Source organism: Podarcis tiliguerta (genome assembly GCF_965153285.1).
Source record: "Podarcis tiliguerta genome assembly, chromosome: 16".
In the NCBI taxonomy this organism is placed as follows: domain Eukaryota; kingdom Metazoa; phylum Chordata; class Lepidosauria; order Squamata; family Lacertidae; genus Podarcis; species Podarcis tiliguerta.
Window position 1 is genome coordinate 1883922 of NC_139549.1, and position 18120 is coordinate 1902041.

At 44.4% G+C, this 18120-nt stretch overlaps 4 protein-coding genes across 8 annotated transcripts in view; 1 reads left to right on the forward strand and 3 right to left on the reverse strand.

Annotated features, from left to right (window-relative positions):
- Window positions 1–1391, reverse strand: part of LOC310666142 (T-lymphocyte surface antigen Ly-9-like) — a 37764-nt gene extending 36373 nt beyond the window's left edge. For all 3 annotated transcript variants that reach the window (XR_014505774.1, XM_083416782.1, XM_083416781.1), the window contains exon 1: window positions 1020–1391. Coding sequence is in view for 2 of the 3 variants with exons in the window: in XM_083416782.1 (XP_083272908.1) it covers window positions 1020–1074 (55 nt within the window). In the remaining variant the exon portion in view is untranslated. The remainder of the gene's footprint in view (window positions 1–1019) is intronic.
- LOC310666072 (uncharacterized protein) overlaps window positions 1–18120 on the forward strand; it is a 1539811-nt gene that overhangs the window by 1414294 nt on the left and 107397 nt on the right. The window lies entirely within an intron of this gene.
- On the reverse strand, window positions 3842–11122 carry LOC310666137 (T-lymphocyte surface antigen Ly-9-like). Of its 2 annotated transcripts, XM_083416773.1 has the most exons (7): window positions 10433–11122; window positions 7869–8383; window positions 6296–6640; window positions 5878–6180; window positions 5209–5337; window positions 4723–4777; window positions 3842–4600 (listed from the first exon to the last, which is right to left on the reverse strand). In XM_083416773.1, exons 2-7 carry the CDS (start codon window positions 7954–7956, stop codon window positions 4549–4551), a joined length of 972 nt encoding a protein of 323 aa, XP_083272899.1. In that variant the 5' UTR covers window positions 7957–8383; window positions 10433–11122; the 3' UTR covers window positions 3842–4548. The 2 variants fall into 2 exon arrangements, with proteins under 2 accessions (XP_083272899.1, XP_083272900.1); XM_083416774.1 differs by lacking the exon at window positions 5209–5337.
- LOC310666035 (hemicentin-1-like) overlaps window positions 12392–18120 on the reverse strand; it is a 49039-nt gene continuing 43310 nt past the window's right edge. Inside the window, exons 7-10 of the mRNA XM_083416531.1 lie at window positions 17767–18069; window positions 17151–17279; window positions 16923–17011; window positions 12392–13274 (exon numbers count right to left, since the gene is read on the reverse strand). Of these exons, the coding sequence (XP_083272657.1) occupies window positions 13077–13274; window positions 16923–17011; window positions 17151–17279; window positions 17767–18069 (719 nt within the window). The 3' untranslated portion in view covers window positions 12392–13076. The remainder of the gene's footprint in view (window positions 13275–16922; window positions 17012–17150; window positions 17280–17766; window positions 18070–18120) is intronic.

The window sequence follows — 18120 nt, forward strand, 5'->3', positions numbered from 1 at the left end:
AGAGTACAGCAATACTCTGAAGAAAAGGTCTTCTGTGAGAAAAATCCACAGTCGTGGACTGTGGATTGCAGAGAGCCATGAGTGGCATTGAAGCCCCAAACTGGCCGTTTCTGGGAATCATCTATGGGAAACTTGCTGATGTTGCACTTAGGTCCTGCCTGTGGACTTCCCTTTCTGGCATCTGTTTCACCACTGTGAGAAGGACAACTTCATTCTTCTGCACATAATAGATGCTCTAAAATAAGCCTGTCCATCCATCTTATAAGCGTAGACCGAGTACAGGGTCTTCTTCACAAGAGTCGTGAACTTTCGAACACAACGGTCGGCTCCTTCCATCCTCTCGCTTCCCAGCAGATCAGATCCTCCTCTTCAAACCAGGACGGCTGTCTGTGCTCGCATTCCCTCCCCTTCTCATCCAAGCAAAACCCTGTTTTCCCTTCTTTGTTTCTGACTCCTCCTTTCACAGCTCTTTGTTCATCCACTCATAAACCAGGAAGGATCAGTGGAGGAGGAGAAACCTTTATGAGCTGTCTCAGTAACTTCGCTCTTGGTTAGGATTTATTGAGTTTATTTATATGCCGTTATTCCGCAATGAGCTGAGCCTAAAGCGGCTCACAGCAAACGTTCAAAACATCAAAATACAGAGCATTGAAAATACAAATGTAAGAAATACAGAATATGATAGTAATTTTTTTAAAAAGACAGAAATAAACAATTTGGCAAACACAGAATAAATTCAACATTACCCTCCCCCCAAAAACACATCGAGGCTTTATCACAGTAAAGTTTCTGGCACGGGTCTCCCTACATTCCAGGCAGCCTGGCTTAAATGCAGTTCAGAGGGGAGGGGAAGATGGCTTACAACTGCCTTCCCATATCCTTCTCCAGAGGAGTCTGGCAGTTGAAAGAGGCAAATGTCAGGGACGACAAAGACGGCCAGTCTCTTCCCCAGCCTCCTGAACAAACCAGCTGCTGGCGCAGATCTTATTGCTATTCAGGACAAATGGTGTGGGACTTACCCAGAAGAAAGTACAGCAACACTGTGAACAGGAAACGTCTGCAAGAAAAAGTCATGTTTGCTTCTCTACGGAAGTGTAGTGCTGGGTGTGGATTGTAGGGGAGGAGTAGAATTGCTGTTTGCACAGATTGGCTATTAAGAAAAGTATTCTGACAGATCTGGGCAGAGCCAAAGCAATGAAAAATGCAAGCAGCTTTTGCAGACTGAGGAGGCTGTTACAAATTTAACAACAACAAAAAGCATTCTAATTGCCCAGATTGTTATTTACTTGAAAGAGGTTCAAAGAAGCAAAACTCACATGTAACTAAACCCCAAAGGAATGTTCATATGCCCCCGAACTCCAAAGGTATGGAATTAACTCCAGAAGGGAGTTAATTCCCCTCTGGAGTTAATCAGGAATGTCAGAACCTAAGAAGACCCTGTCAGTGGCTCATCTAGCCTGGCATCCTGTTCTTCTCACAGTAGCCAGCCGGATGCCTGTGGGAAACTGGCAAGCAGGACCTGAGCACCAGAATGCTCTCTCCTTCTGTGCTTTCCAGCAGCTGGTATTCAGAAGCATGGCTGCCTCCAATGGAGGAGGCAGAGGAGAGCCATCCTGCCTAGTATCCCTCAACAGTCTTCTCCTCCACAAATGTATCTCATCCTCTTTTCAAGCCATCCAGGATGGTGGTCTTCACTGCCTCTTGTGGGAAGATGCCTCTCCTGTGGGTGGTGGGATCGTGGTACTTAAGAATATAGATCTGCATATAGATAGTTGGGTGTCCGATGAACCATGGGGTGAACGAAGGTTGTGGATATTTTTCATTGCCTAGATAGCCTGGCAGACAGTGCTGGAGAGGAATCAGTGGCCCCAGTGCATGTTGGCACCAGTGACATGGGGAAATGTAGTGTAGAGGGCCTGGAAGCCAAATTTAGGATGCTGGGAAGGATGCTGAAAGTCAGGACCTCCAAGGTAGCCTTCTCTGAAGTACTACCAGTTCCATATTGCGGGGCCAAAGGGACAAGCAGAGCTGTGTGGTCTCAATGTGTGGATGACAGGATAGTGTTTGGAGGAGGAATTTGCGTTTGTTCTGAACTGGGGAACATTTGGGGGGCAACCTGGGCCTGTACAAAGGGGATGGGCTCCACGTGTACTGGGACTGGTTTTTTTAAAAAAAAAATTAAAAAGGTTACAGAGCAGCTTTTAATTTTTTGTGAAAATTTAAATGTGGGTGGCTGAGAATGGGCAGCGTAAGTGCAGGGGCACCATATAGCAATTCAGAGAGAATTTAGGAGGAATAACCAGCAGCACAAATATTAGATGGGGGACACCTGACTTGCCAGTAGTACAAGTGAAAGAGATCTATGGGATCTTAGTAGATCACAAGCTTAACAGGAGTCAACAGTGTGATGCAGCAGCAAAAGCAAAAGCTAATGCTATTCTAGGCTGCATCAACAGAAGTCTAGTGTCCAAATCAAGGGAAGTAATAGTCACATTTTATTCTGCCTTGGTCAGACCACACCAGGAGTCCTGTGTCCAGTTCTGGGCACCACAATTTAAGAAGGGTATTGACAAGCTGGAACATGTGCAGCGGGGGGCAACTAAGATAATCAAGGGTCTAGAAATCAAGCTTCATGAAGAACAGCTGAGAGAGTTGGGTGTAACACTGTACTTGACCTCAGGCTGGGGCTGGGGCAGCCTCTGTCAGCTCCTGAGGTGGAGCCAGTGGGGCAATAGGCAGAGTGCTTGAACAAGAGCCTGATTCTGGCAGCTCTGAAGACAAGGCCAGTTCTGCACACTAGGGTGACTGATGGGGAGCCTGGACAGGACAAAATGAACCCTCCCCACTAAGAAATTTCTAGGATCCTCCCCGTGGATGGGTCACTGAGCTCCCCAGGGTCTGTCCCAGTATATCTGGTCTCTCTGGATCTTCCTGCACAGGCAACTCCTCCCTGTCCCCAGCCTCCTCTGGCCAGAATGTGAAAGCAGTGGTGGAAAGGAGGAGAAAGTCTGGTGGGGTAAGAGCTCTTGTCAGTGGAATTTGAGCCCCCAGCAGGTGCCAACCCACATTGACCTTGAGACTCTGGTGGTGGTGGGGAGCTTTCAGGGAGGGGGCCTATTCTCCAGTTGACCCCATCATTGTCCATTACTTTCCGCTTCATGACAAAGCAAACCTATAGCTTTTCACCCGATGCATTCTGTTTTTCTTACCCAGGGAAGAGAAGATCCATGGACCAAAGGAGAGAAGGACCACGTGGCTCCTCCTCAAAAAAAATCATGAATATTTCTGGCCAGGAGTATACAGTGATACCTTGGTTTACAACCATAATCTGTTCCAGAGGTCCGGTTGTAAAGCAAAACAGGTTGTAACCCAAGGAGCTGTTTTACCAATGGGGCCTCCCCCCCCAAAATGGGTTGTAATCCAAAAAAAGGGACACACACTTCAGGGTGTGATGGCCTGGGATTCGGACTCGGAGGCTGAACCTGAGGAATCCCAGCCTGCACAGGATTCCCTGCCTCCAGAACCAGCTGAGCCGGGGCTGGGGCTTGAGCCTGAAGGGTTCTCACCTGTGCTGGATCCTCACCTGTGCTGGGGAGAGCACAATCCTGTTGGGTTCACTGGGGGAAGGATGTGGGAAGCAGAACACTGCAGCCAGAGGGCTGAAATCTCCATTCACTAGCTGGAGAGGGGAGAGTTCAGTTCTGCTCACTTTATTCATGCTCAAGGGCATGCATGTTCCCCTGATGGGAACAGGATCTTGGCACAAGCTGCCTGCCTCCCCTTGTGCCATAATTCATTTGTTAGGTCTTTGGATCAGGAGGTTTGGGTCACTGGCCTGTTGTTGTTTTTAACCCAAATAATTTTTATTGTTTTAATGTAAATACAAGAGCAACATACAAATACAGTAATTTGCCCAGTGGTACATTCTTATTAAGTTTCATATGCAGCACACAAGCAATACATTTATTTATGCATTGTCAATTCAAGTAGCCTCTCCACAGAGATTCTTATGCTGTGCATGGAATAAAAGTATACTCCGTCTCATTTTATAAAGGAAAAAGAATGGAAGCAAAGTCTTGCCAAAAGTGTCTAGTTTGAAGTGCCTTTAATTACCTTCCTATGGTGAGTAAGGCATTCAGATATTTACCCAGATTTCAATAAGGATTTCTACAGGTTGTTTCCCATATTGGCCTATTGCAAATTGTACTGCTGATAATAATAAAAATACAAAGTCTCTGCATTTAAGGTTATTGTTTAAATTTGAGTCTAATGTTAACAAGGCAAGAGCTGATGTGGTGGAAGGGATTGTTGCATAATTTTGGAAATAGTGTGAAACACCTTTTGCCAGTAGGAGTATTACAACATGGAGTTCCCCCCATACATGGAAATATGAGCCTTTCCAGCATAAGGGAGAAATGCTAGAGTTTATCTTGTTTGTAAGTGATGGAGTCTAGTGCCGGTGAAAGATAATTTTAAGAGAAGCTTCCCGCAGACGAGCAGAGATGGTTCATAGGTATTGGGTTGTGTCAAATTGATGGCCATTTATTATCAGGTCACTGGCTTGTTTGAAATCCACTTGTTCCTGCTGTTGCTGTTGTTTCTTCAAAAATAACAGATTGCAACTTTAATAATAACGTCATAAATGCCTCTCAAATGTATCAGATGCTTTAAGTATTATTATCTACCAATCAACCCTTCATTCCTTTGCACACCGATCATCACAGCTCATCATCACCATCTTCTGTGTGGCTCCTCTCTGAGTTCACAGAAAGAACACCTGTGGAATGCAACATGAGACACATTATTTAGTCAATGGCACTGACCAGTCTCTGCCTCTCAGGATAAGCAAAAGAAAGGTATTTGGTGCAATTAGGGTCCGGTAGGCTTCCACTGCATTACTGCTCCTCCGGACCATAGCAGAGTAAACACAGCGGGTGCTGTGTGTGTGCAAGAATGCAGAAAACAGAGTCTGTACTCAGCTTCTTTCTACTATAGAAGCGTTTATTTACAGCAGTAATAAATCAGCAAAATGTCTCCCTTCTGGGTCACAACTGAAACCAGATACAGAACAAAGAACAGTTCCCCATGTGGAACTCCACCCCTGGACTCTGGCTGTTTAACCCTGTAAGCTCTGATTCCCCTCACAGTATATTTGGCAGGAAGCCCCCATCTCAGGAGAGATGGGAAGATCAATAGAGATGGTTCTACCTCTTCTATTCCTTTCTAATCTGATCTTCCAGCACATCACCATCACCATCACCATCACCATGATCACCAGAAGAACTATGAGGGAAGAGATAAGCCATAGAATCCAACTCGAACGTCCAAGCTCTCCACCTGCAATGAACAACAAGAGTTTCTCAAAACATACTCTAATAACAACCGACAGAATGACTGACTCTCATAGAATTGTAGAGTTGGAAGGGACGACTAGAGTTATCTAGTCCAACCCCCTGCCTTGCAGGAATCTTTGGCCCATGGTGGGGCTTGAACCCATGACCCCGAGATTCAGAGTCTCATGCTCACACCTGGCCAAGAGCAGTAGAATAAATAACAAGAGTTAAGCAAGTGTTGCTAATCTGTCCCCTTTGTATTGCAATGATTTGGGCTGTGAATACCCTGTCAGACACACTTGCCTGCCCTGAATCAATGTCTTAAGCTAGGAATAGAAGGAGATGGGGGAGCAGCAGCAATTCACAGGATCAGATTACTCTCCAAGGAGCTCTGTGTTTGCTCTGATCCTGCTCACAAGCATGCGAAGCGCAGCAGTTATTAATACAAACACATCTCCTCAAACCCCTCATGTTAAGGGCCAGTCTCGTATTCATCACCACAAGCACCTCTGCTGGATAATGAAGGAAAGGCTATATTGCTCACCTTCATCACTCTGGCAGATGTTGAGCAAGTCAATCGAGGCTCTCATTTCACCAACAGGATTGCTGACCAGGCAGGTGAATTTGGAGTTGAAATGACTGTTCCAGAAGGAGACACGGAGCTCTTGGCCATTGTCAGAAACCTGGTACTGATTCACACTCTTTCCTAAGGCCCTGTGTGGATTCCCTGTTTGCCAGGAGATACTGAGATCTTTCCTTCCAGGTGTGTGGCATCGCAAGGTCACATTACATCCACCTGGAGTCTTGGATTCCACTTGGTGGTCTATCTGTGGTGTCGGCACTGGCTCTGTGGAAAACAAATGAAAGCAACAGAATTTTTGTGTCCCACCCCTCCCAGTACCTATGTAGGAAAATGCTGTTGATCCTATTCCTTTATCAAGGCAGTGATAATAACAGCTTACCATAAACAGTGAGGCTGAAACTCTGTTCTTGAAACAGTGCCTTAGTAAACCAAACACGAGCTGTGTATATCCCACTGTCATTCAACTCCAGGTCTTTGAGCCTCAGCATTTTCTGGTTTGCCATGTCTAGCCGTTCTCCAAACCGCTCAGTGGGATTTGGGTGATCTAGTTTCCCATGTCTGTCTTCACTAAGCCAAAGGCCCAGACCACCAGTTTTCGGGCGGAAGTCCCATTCAATTTTCCCAATTGTTAATCTTTGGGATACATTGACAGAAAATGAGACAGATCCTCCCAGGATCCCATTCACCTGATGGGTTGGATTCCCCACTGGATGCCTTAAAGCTTCTATTGAGGGGCGGGTGGTGGGGGAGGAGATACAAAGAAAGGTGGAAATTAGTATCATTGTTGTTCAGTAATGTCTGAACTTCATCTGTAAAAAAAAAGCAATTGATTACACGCTTAAGTCTTTTCAAAGCTGTCGATTGGTCATATTTTGGGGGACATCTGGCTCTGTGTAATTGTCACAAGGAAAAATTCTGAAAAAGTAGTAGAATTTCCCCAAACAAGGAACAAAAGTTCATTTATTTCAGTTCATAGGGTTTACATACTGCTTTGTGGTAAGAAAGTCTCAAAGCAGTTTACAAAATGTCTGCTGAAAACTCAGCATTGAAAGCTCTAACCCACTGAAAAATTATTCTAAGCAGCAATCTAAAAACCAACTGCATGTGTGTTTCAGGAAAAAATGATTATGCACATTTTTTTGTGAAACCGAGTTAAGTTAATACAGAGTTTAGAGAAGAAACTGACTCTGTTGACACAAGATCCCCAGTCGCCTTTTCCTGCTCACTGGTTGGCTCCTCTAATTCACTGTTTGCTCTTAGCCAGGGGTCAGCAAACTTTTTTAGCCTTGGGACGGTGCACCGTTCCTCAGACCTTGTGGGGGGCTGGACTATATTTTGGAAAAAATATATGAACAAATTCCTATGCCCCACAAATAACCCAGAGATGCATTTTAAATAAAAGGACACATTCTACTCATGTAAAAACATGCTGATTCCCAGACTGTCTGCGGGCCGGACTGAGGTGGCGATTGGGCTGCATCCGGCCCATGGGCCTTAGGTTGCCTACCCTTGCTCTTATCTGACATTTATTTTGTATTGGTTAGTGAATGGCATATCACAGGGAAAAATCCTGCAGGAAAACATTTCTGCCCTAGAGACGAGGTCGACTTGCAGTCACCATATCCAGTGTTTTTATCCCATTTCACTCCACACCTTCAGGGGAGATGATCACCTTCATCATACACACACATTGTCCCCCCAAGTTCAGCTCAGTAACAAATATCACACAGAGAATTAAACTTTCAAAAGCCTTCTGTTGGAGCTTCCTTTGAAGCCAACAAGGGTGTTCTTGGAGGGTTCCAGCTGGGGAAAGGAGGCCTTGAGTGCTAGTAACCAATATTGCCAATAATTTCCCTCTTCATTACAAATGAAACTCAGAGCTCCCCCTCCATGCATTTAGTAGGTGGTGTTTTTGTTTTGTTTTTAGAGGGAGAAAGCAGAGAAGTCCTTACCCATGGAAGAGTACAGCAATAGTCCAAAGAAGAGGTCTTCTGCGAGAAAAGTCCACCATCGTATCTCTCCAGAGGTGCAGAGAGCCATGAGTAGCAGTCATGCACCAGAATGCCTGTTTCTGGGAGTGACCGATGGGGAGACTTGCTGCTGTTGAGCTCAGGTCCTGCCTGTGGGCATTGAGGAATCTGTTTCACCACCCTGAGAAGGACAGCTTCAAAGTGGCTCACAGCAAACGTTGAAAACAGCAAAACAAAGGGCACTGGAAATACAAATGTACAAAATACAGAATATGACAGTAAATTAAATAAATGACAGAAATAAACAATTTGGCCAAAAAAAGAATAACTTCAATATTACATCCCCCCCCCCCCCGACAAAACCCCAGAGGCTTTAGTACATGGATACAAAGCAACACAAGAGTTAACTGACAATGAAGTTTCTGGCCCTGTTCTTGCTACACTCCAAGCAGCCTGGCTTAAATACAGTTCAGAGGGGAGGGGAAGGTGGCATACAGCTGGCTCCCATATCCTTCCCCAGAGGAGTCTAGGGACTGCAAGAGGCAAATGTCGGGGATGACAATGATAGTCTCTTCCACAGCCTCCTGAACAAACCAGCTGCTTGCACAAGTCTTGTTGCTCTACAGGACAAACAGTGCGCGACTTACGAGTCATGAACTTGTGAACACAACGGCCGGCTGTCCGTTAGTCCTGTCACTTCCCAGCAGATCAGACCCTCCCCTTTAAACTAGCAAGTGCCTTACAGCAAACGTTCAAAACATCAAAATACAGAGCATTGAAAATACAAATGTAAGAAATACAGAATATGATAGTATTTTTTAAAAAAGACAGAAATAAACAATTTGGCAAACACAGAATAAATTCACCATCATCATAGATGCAGTCTCTCCCCCCTCCCACATCAGCTCAGTAACAAATTTGACAAAAAGAATTAAGCCTTTTCTTGGAGATTCCTTTGAAGCCACCCAGGGTGTTCTGAAGGAATGGGTTTCTGAGCAGTCAGTTTAAGCTGGGGAAAGGAGGCCCTCAGTGATAGCAAAGAATATTGCCAATAATTTCCCTTTTCATACCAAATTAAACTTAGAGTGCCCCCTCCATGCATTTAGGTGGGTTTCTTCTTCTTCTTCTTCTTCTTCTTCTTCTTCTTCTCCTCCTCCTCCTCCTCTTCCTCCTCCTCCTCCTCCTCCTCAAGGAAGAGTGCAGCAATACTCTGAAGAAAAGGTCTTCTGTGTCAAAAATCCACAGTCGTGGACTGTGGGTTGCAGAGAGCCATGAGTGGCAGTGAAGCCCCAAACTGGTCGTTTCTGGGAATCATCTATGGGAAACTTGCTGATGTTGCGCTCAGGTCCTGCCTGGCTTCCCTTTCTGGCATCTGTTTCACTACTGTGAGGAGAACAACTTCATTCTTCTGCACAAGATAGATGCTCTAAAATAAGCCTGTTCATCCATCTTATAAGCGTGGCCCCAGTACAGGGTCTTATTCAGAAGAGTTATGAACTTGCGAACACAACGGTCATGTCTGTCTGTCCTCTCGCTTCCCAGCATATCAGATCCTCCTCTTTAAACCAGGAAGGCTGTCTGTGCTCGCTTTCCCTCCCCTTCTTATCCAAGAAAAACTGTGTTTCCCCTCCATTGTTGTTGACTCCTCCTTTCACGGCTCTTTGTTCTTCCCCTCCAAAACCAGCAAGGATCAGCGGAGAAAGAGAAACCGATACGAGCTGTCTCAGTAACTTTCTCTCTTGATTAAGATTGAATGAGTTTATTTATATGCCGCCGTTCCGCAAAGAGCTGAGCCCAAAGCGGCTCACAGCAAACGTTCAAAACATTAAAATACAGAGCACTGGAAATACAAATGTAAGAAATACAGAATAACTTCAATATTACATTCCCCCCCCCCTCCGAAAAAGCCCCAGAGGCTTTAGTACATGGATACAAAGCAACACAAGAATTAGCTGACAATGAAGTTTCTGGCCCTGTTCTTGCTACACTCCAAGCAGCCTGGCTTAAATACAGTTCAGAGGGGAGGGGAAGGTGGCATACACAGCTGGCTCCCGTATCCTTCCCCAGAGGGATCTAGCGACTGCAAGAGGCAAATGTCGGGGATGACAATGATAGTCTCTTCCACAGCCTCCTGAACAAACCAGCTGCTTGCACAGGTCTTGTTGCTCTACAGGACAAACAGTGCGCGACTTACGAGTCGTGAACTTGCGAACACAACGGTCATGTTCATCCATCCATCCGTCCGTCCGGCCACTTTCCAGCAGATCAGCCCCTCCCCTTTAAACCAGCAAGTGCCTCACAGCAAACGTTCAAAACATCAAAATACAGAGCATTGAAAATACAAATGTAAGAAATACAGAATATGATAGTATTTTTTTAAAAAAGACAGAAATAAACAATTTGGCAAACACAAAATAAATTCAATAATACCCTCCCCCAAAAAACATATTGAGGCTTTATCACAGTAATGTTTCTGGCATGGGTCTTCCTAAACTCCAGGCAGCCTGGCTTAAATGCAGTTCAGAGGGGAGGGGAAGATGGCTTACAACTGCCTTCCCATATCCTTCTCCAGAGGAGTCTGGCAGCTGAAAGAGGCAAATGTCGGGGAGGATAACAATGCTCAGTCTCTTCCCCAGCCTCTGGAAACACCAGCTGCTGGCACAGAACTGCTCTTCAGGACAAAGCAGTGCGCGACTTACCCAGAAAGTACAGAAACATTATGAAGAGGAAACGTCTGCAAGCAAAAGTCATGTTTGCTTCTCTACCGAAGAGTAACGCCGTGCGTGGTTTATAGGGGAGGAGCAGAATTGCTTTGTTTGCAATGATTGGCTATTAAGAAAAGTCGTATGCTCATGAATGAATAATGTTAAGAAATTAAAGTGCGAGAGGCGTTTCTGTCCCCCAAAAGCACTGAGTCCCCGCTTCCGTCGTAGGACTTGCCAAAACGAGAGCAACAGCTGCAACAGGGAGGTTATTTCCATCGGAGAATGTTCCCGGCTGGGCGGCCGGGCGGAGCTGCAGAAGCGAGTTGCCCGGGTCGCTGCGCGGCTCTCTATCTCCCCCCCCCCCTCTCCCGGCTCGTTGCAGCAGGGAATGCCAGCTAGGGGCGTCTCTTCCTCCTGGTTTTAATGGCGAGGGACGGGGCATTCTCCACCACTGGGGCACCCCATTCCGAGAACGACCTTTCCAAACAGCAGCGCAAGTGTGCCAGGAGCAGGGCAGTTTGAAGTGGATCCTGCATCTCGACCCCGCTCCTCTGGTCAACTTTTCCCTATTAGCGCCATAAATGCTACCGGACGTTTCGACTGCTTCTCTCGGTGGCTCCAGAGACTTCAATCATTCAGTGTGGGGAGCGGAGACGCAGAGAGAGAGAGAGAGAGAGAGAGAGAGGGAGGGAGGGAGGGAGACCGAGACCAGTAGAGGTTGTCCTCTCTATGGAAGTCACTGCTTGTGAATACAGTGCAGGAGCCTTCATGGCATTGTTGTGGATGCCTACTAAGCAACTGCATCAGTTGTTATTATTGCTATTATTTAGCCAGCAGCTAAATAATAAGGAAAATATGTCTCGTTTTGTTAGCATCCAAATGGAAAACGAGCGAGATTCCCAACCAAAGAAGAATGGCAACTTAAGCTAAATCAATGTCTTAAGCTAGGAATAGGAGGAGATGGGGGCAGCAGCAGCAAGTCACAGGATCAGATCAGTCTTCAAGGAACTCTGTGTAGCTCGGATCCTGCTCACAAGCATGCAAAGAGCAGTATTTATTAATACAGTGGTACCTCAGGTTAAGAACTTAATTCATTCCAGAGGTCCGTTCTTAACCTGAAACTGTTCTTAACCTGAAGCACCACTTTAGCTAATGGAGCCTCCTGCTGCCGCCAGAGCACGATTTCTGTTCTCATCCTGAAGCAAAGTTCTTAACCCGAGGTACTATTTCTGGGTTAGCAGAGTCTGTAACCTGAATGATGCGTCTGTAACCTGAAGCGTATGTAACCCGAGGTACCACTGTATAGGATACAACATAGATTTTAATTTTTGGGAAAAACTTTGGAAGAACGATTTGAAGTTTTCAGCATGTTATTCTTTGAGGGATAATTATATGAACATAATTTGCAGATGGTATTTAGCTCCGAGTAGACTTTTGTTGGGGATAGTTCAGATGGAAATTCCCAGGTGCCAAAAAGGGCTATTTATGTTTGCCACTACTGCTGCCTATGTTTTGTTAGCCCAGAAATGGAAAAGGAGAGCGATACCAACTAAAGAAGAAGGGCAACTTAAACTGATGGAATATGTGCAGCTTGCAGACCTAACAAATAGAATAAGAGAACAAAAAGAACATACATTTAAAGAAGATTGAAAAATATTTATTGAATGTATGGGGGGGGAATTGTGTACACTTGAAAACGTTGGCAGCATTACGGTAAATTCAACAGTGTAAATAAGTTTGGATGGATGAATTAATGGAACACTGAATGGTTTGGTTTATGTATTGTGAATTATACAGGGATTAGATAGATAATTTATTACGGTCGGAGACCAGTTTATAAAACACACTTGTGCGTACAATCCCAGAAGGAAAAAAAAACATTTAAAACAATGTACAACAATAAATTTAAAATTTATAAATGCGATAACCGTATAGACACTTAAAACTTTAAGATAAGTTACTGGAGAGAGTGACCCAGAGTCACCCATGGAACTGATTTTGGGGATTTTCTTAACAAACTAGTTTGGGTCGGGGGATGGTCTGCTCCTACAGATCTGTACACAGAAACTAGCGACCATCCGGATCGTCTTATGTACAGGGATTTATGATATGCAAATTGAACCATGAAAAGAGAAGAAGGGAAGTCATTGATGTTTTAAACTGTAAAACTGAAAGCTAAAAATTACACAGACACAATCAAGGAAATCAGGCAAGGCTCTCACTCTCTGGCTTTAGCCCAGCTCACACACACTCAACTCTTTCTCACTGCCAGCCAGGTGAGGGAGAGGGCTGACCCATTTGCCCTCTGGCATAAGCAGCTTCCTTTGTTATACTAATGACCTTCATTAATATACTTAGGTGGCAACTTTGACCCTTGTCTAGTTAATTCAACAATGGAATCCTGGCGCCATTGCCGGCATTGTTTCGTGTTGGGGTACGTATGGTTCCGCCAGTACTAATGGCCAGGAGGGGTCTTTGGTGGTTTTCACCCCTGATGGTCCCTGCATGGGATCTCTAGCACCGTCTTCAAGAGGGGTGGCTTCTCCTCCAGGTCCTTGGCTTGTGGGGTGCAATGTTCATTCCCTGAAGATTCTGGGTCTGATACAGAGTCAGAACAGACAGAAGGACAGGATTTCCAGGGTGGTGGGGAACTCGTTGAAACTTCCGTGCTGTCCCAGAAAACCTGCAGGAGGAGAGAGAACCAGAATCAGCTATAGAACATGACAGGAGAGACTCAGATGTAGCTCCTTGAAAAGTCACTGAGGATTTGCACCCACCTAAATAAACCTGGGGAAGAAAGGGGTTCTGGCAAAGCCCAATGGTGCCCTAAGAAAGATCACAGACACCTTCTCTAGACAATATTTCCACTCATTTTGGGTTAGCATTTGGTTCTACAGGTTCCTGGATCACTCACCCTAAGTTAGGGTGTGGTTGCCCATTTTTAGCAGTCAAAAGGAGGCAGTTTGCTTCTGCTGGCAGTGACATTTTTAAAGTCAAGGTCCACGTCTCAATTATTGTTTCATATTCCAGTTGGAATTGGTGATACCATTAGCATTTTCGAAGGGATCCAGAGTAGCTGCTGAGTGGAGACTGCAATCCTGCTGGGGACCTTTCGCTGTGAAGAAGAAGCAGAATCCTGCAGCCAGAAGGACTGAATGCTCTGCTCACCAGAGGGTGAGAGGAGGGTTTAATCCTGCTCAGTTTGACTGTGCATGCATGTTCCCCTGATGGGAACTGGCTCTTTGCAGAGGCTGCCTCCCTCTCCTTCGTGAATTGTATGAACTGGATTCTTGCTCACAAAAACCTATGCCATAATACAGGTGAAATGCCACTGGGACATTGCTGGAACAATTCTTGGATTGGGGCAACTGGCTAAAATGTTTTAAAATGCTCTAATTTAAAATGTTCTAATTTTGGTTCCTCTGTTTCATTTTTGTTGGGTTGGTGTTGGTTTAATGTTTAGTTGGGGTTGGCAGTTACTTTAATTTGGGTATAACTGCAAACTGTTTGTTATTATTGTTGTAGCTGGTTTCTATTGATTTATTAGTTTGTTGGTTGCTTGTATAGAATCCCCCCCCCAAATTGATGTTTTGTTGTGTTTTTATATATGTTGTATGTCACCCAGAGTGGCTGAGGAAACCCAGCCAGATGGGCAGGATATAAATTTAAATCAATCAACCAACCAACCAGGGAGAGGGGTAGTTGTTGCCTGTTTGTAATCTGTTTTGTGTGTTGTTGTTTTTCAAAATAAGAACAGATCACAATTGTAATGATTTTATAATTATTAGATCCAGCTGGAAGAATGGCAAATGAAGCTCATTGACTATATGGAACTTGCAGAAATGACTGGCAGAATCAGAGACCAGGGAGAAGAGATGGTGAAGGAAGATTGGAGGAAATTTAAAGACTATTTACAGAAGCATTATAAAATTACGAACGCTTGAGGTTATCAGATTGAATGTAAAAGAATGTTATTATAAAAATGACATGTTAAAGAAAGTATATTTAATAAGACATAGGGAAATGTAAGGATAAATTTGTTGTTGTTGTTTAGTCGTTCAGTCGTGTCCGACTCTTCGTGACCCCATGGACCAGAGCACGCCAGGCACTTCTGTCTTCCACTGCCACCCGCAGTTTGGTCAGATTCATGTTTGTAGCTTCGAGAACACTGTCTAACCATCTCGTCCTCTGTCGTCCCCTTCTCCTTGTGCCCTCCATCTTTCCCAACATCAAGGTCTTTTCCAGTGAGTCTTCTCTTCTCATGAGGTGGCCAAAGTATTGGAGCCTCAGCTTCACGATCTGTCCTTCCAGTGAGCACTCAGGGCTGATTTCCTTAAGAATGGATGTGTTTGATCTTCTTGCAGTCCATGGGACTCTCAAGAGTCTCCTCCAGCACCATAATTCAAAAGCATCAATTCTTCGGCGATCAGCCTTCTTTATGGTCCAGCTCTCACTTCCATACATCACTACTGGGAAAACCATAGCTTTTACTATACGGACCTTTGTTGGCAAGGTGATGTCTCTACTTTTTAGAATGCTATCTAGGTTTGCCATTGCTTTCCTCCCAAGAAGCAGGCGTCTCTTAATTTCGTGGCTGCTGTCACCATCTGCAGTGATCATGGAACCCAAGAAAGTAAAATCTCTCACTGCCTCCATTTCCTCCCCTTCTATTTGCCAGGAGGTGATGGGACCAGTGGCCATGATCTTCGTTTTTTTGATGTTGAGCTTCAGACCATATTTTGTGCTCTCCTCTTTCACCCTCAATAAAAGGTTTTTTAATTCCTCCTCACTTTCTGCCATCAAGGTTGTGTCATCTGCATATCTGAGGTTGTTGATATTTCTTCCAGCAATCTTAATTCCGGCTAGGGATTCATCCAGCCCAGCCTTTCGCATGATGAATTCTGCATATAAGTTAAATAAGCAGGGAGACAAAATACAGCCTTGTCGTACTCCTTTCCCAATTTTGAACCAATCAGTTGTTCCATATCCAGTTCTAACTGTAGCTTCTTGTCCCACATAGAGATTTCTCAGGAGACAGATGAGGTGATCAGGCACTCCCATTTCTTTAAGAACTTTCCATAGTTTGCTGTGATCGACACAGTCAAAGGCTTTTGCATAGTCAATGAAGCAGAAGTAGATGTCTTTCTGGAACTCTCTAGCTTTCTCCATAATCCAGCGCATGTTTGCAATTTGGTCTCTGGTTCCCCTGCCTCTTCTAAATCCAGCTTGCACTTCTGGGAGTTCTCGGTCCACATACTGCTTGAGCCTTCCTTGAATAATTTTAAGCATAACCTTGCTAGCGTGTGAAATGAGTGCAATTGTGCGGTAGTTGGAGCATTCTTTAGCACTGCCCTTCTTTGGGATTGGGATGTAGACTGACCTTCTCCAATCTTCTGGCCACTGCTGAGTTTTCCAAACTTGCTGGCATATTGAGTGTAGCACCTTAACAGCATCATCTTTTAAAATTTTAAATAGTTCAGCTGGAATACCATCACTTCCACTGGCCTTGTTATTTGCAATGCTTTCTAAGGCCCATTTGACTTCACTCTCCAGGATGTCTGGCTCAAGGTCAGCAACCACACTACCTGGGGTGTACGAGACATCCATATCTTTCTGGTATAATTCCTCTGTGTATTCTTGCCACCTCTTCTTGATGTCTTCTGCTTCTGTTAGGTCCTTACCACTTTTGTCCTTTATTATGGTAATCTTTGAACGAAATGTTCCTTTCATATCTCCAATTTTCTTGAACAGATCTCTGGTTCTTCCCATTCTGTTGTTTTCCTCTATTTCTTTGCATTGCTCATTTAAGAAGGCCTTCTTGTCTCTCCTTGCTATTTTTTGGAATTCTGCATTCAATTTCCTGTATCTTTCTCTATCTCCCTCGCATTTTGCTTGCCTTCTCTCCTCCGCTATTTGTAAGGCCTCATTGGACAGCCAATGATAAATAAGCCAATGATAAATAAGGATAAATAAGACAATAATATTAATCTGAACCAAAGATACGCCAGAGGGAAAGAGTTTACTACCAGAATATAAGACCTAGAATACAGAGTGGGAAGGCATGGGGAAGTTGCAGACCTAAGTTAATGCTGAAGAATACAATGATATAATATTTGTTTTTAATTCTTTTATTCTTATCGTTTTCATTTTTCTTTTTGTCTTTGTACAATGTATGTATTGTTTTTCTTTCGCTTTTTTCCTTTTGATGTGTTTGTCGATTTGTTCTTTTTTTGTTTATTGAATGTGGAAAATAAAATATTATTTTTAAAAAAATAATATAATTATTAGATCCAAACCATCATCCCTTCACCACTTCACAAGCTCATCTCACCTGATTATCATCCTCTTGTTGTGCACTTCTTGCTGAGTTCCGGTGTGCAGAAGAGCTCTCCATGTCCTCCGGTATCGACAAGTGAATATCTGAAGAGACATATTATTTATTCCATGGCATGGACCAACTTCTGCCTCTCAAAATAAGCAAAAGTAAAGTAAAGGTGTGTTTGACAAGCAGCCTCCATCTCAGGTGAGGCAGGAAACAGATTGAAAGAGATGGCCCTACCTCTTTCCTTCTTTTTGAATTTTCGCTTCCTCCTCATCCACACCCACATCACTGCCGCCACCATGATGATCAGCAACATGACAACTGCAGTGGAGATAATGATATGTCTCTGGCGTCTGACCTGTAAACCTGCAATGTGTAATGAGAGTCTCTTGAAATATTCTCTAATAACAACCACCAAAGTGACCTTCCTGCATGACTTGGAAGGCTAAGCAATTGTGCCAGTCTGTTCCATTTGTATTGACTTTATTGGATTTCTTTGGCACATCATTTCGGTTTGCATTTCATTTCCCCCTATCGTTTTATTTCTATTCATTTATAAACTGTATTGCAAGCAACAATTGCCCAATTTGTTCATGATAAAATTAGATAAAACACAGGGATTCAGAAGTTCGCATACCCAGGAAGCAAAAAGCAATTCAACCATTTCTACAAATCACAGAATTGTAGAGTTGGAGGGTCATTTAGTCCCACCCCCTGCAATGCAGGAAGCTTTGGCCCAACTTGGGGCTCAAACCTACAACCCTGAGATTAAGAGTCTCATGCTCTACCAGCTGAACTATCCCACTTAAATACAGCTATTCCTCCATACACTGACTAGGTCACACTTGCTCACCGTCATTACCTGGGCAAATTTTGAGCAAGTCAAAGGAGGCATTCTTTTGGTCAACAGAATTAGTAAGCAGGCAGGTGAACGCAGAGTCCAAAGAGTCTTTTCGCCAGAAGACACGGAGATTCCTTCCATTGTCAGAAAGCTGATACTCATACAGGCTGTTTCCTAATGCCCTTGGGGGATTTCCTCTTTTCCATGAGATGCTGAACTCTTCCTTTCCAGGTGCCTGGCACTGCAGGGTCACATTGCATCCCTCCGAAGTCTGGGAGACTTCCTGAAAGTGTATCTGTGGTGTTGGCACTGGCTCTGTGAAACACAAATGAAATCAGCATAAGGGTTATGTCCCACCCCTCCCAG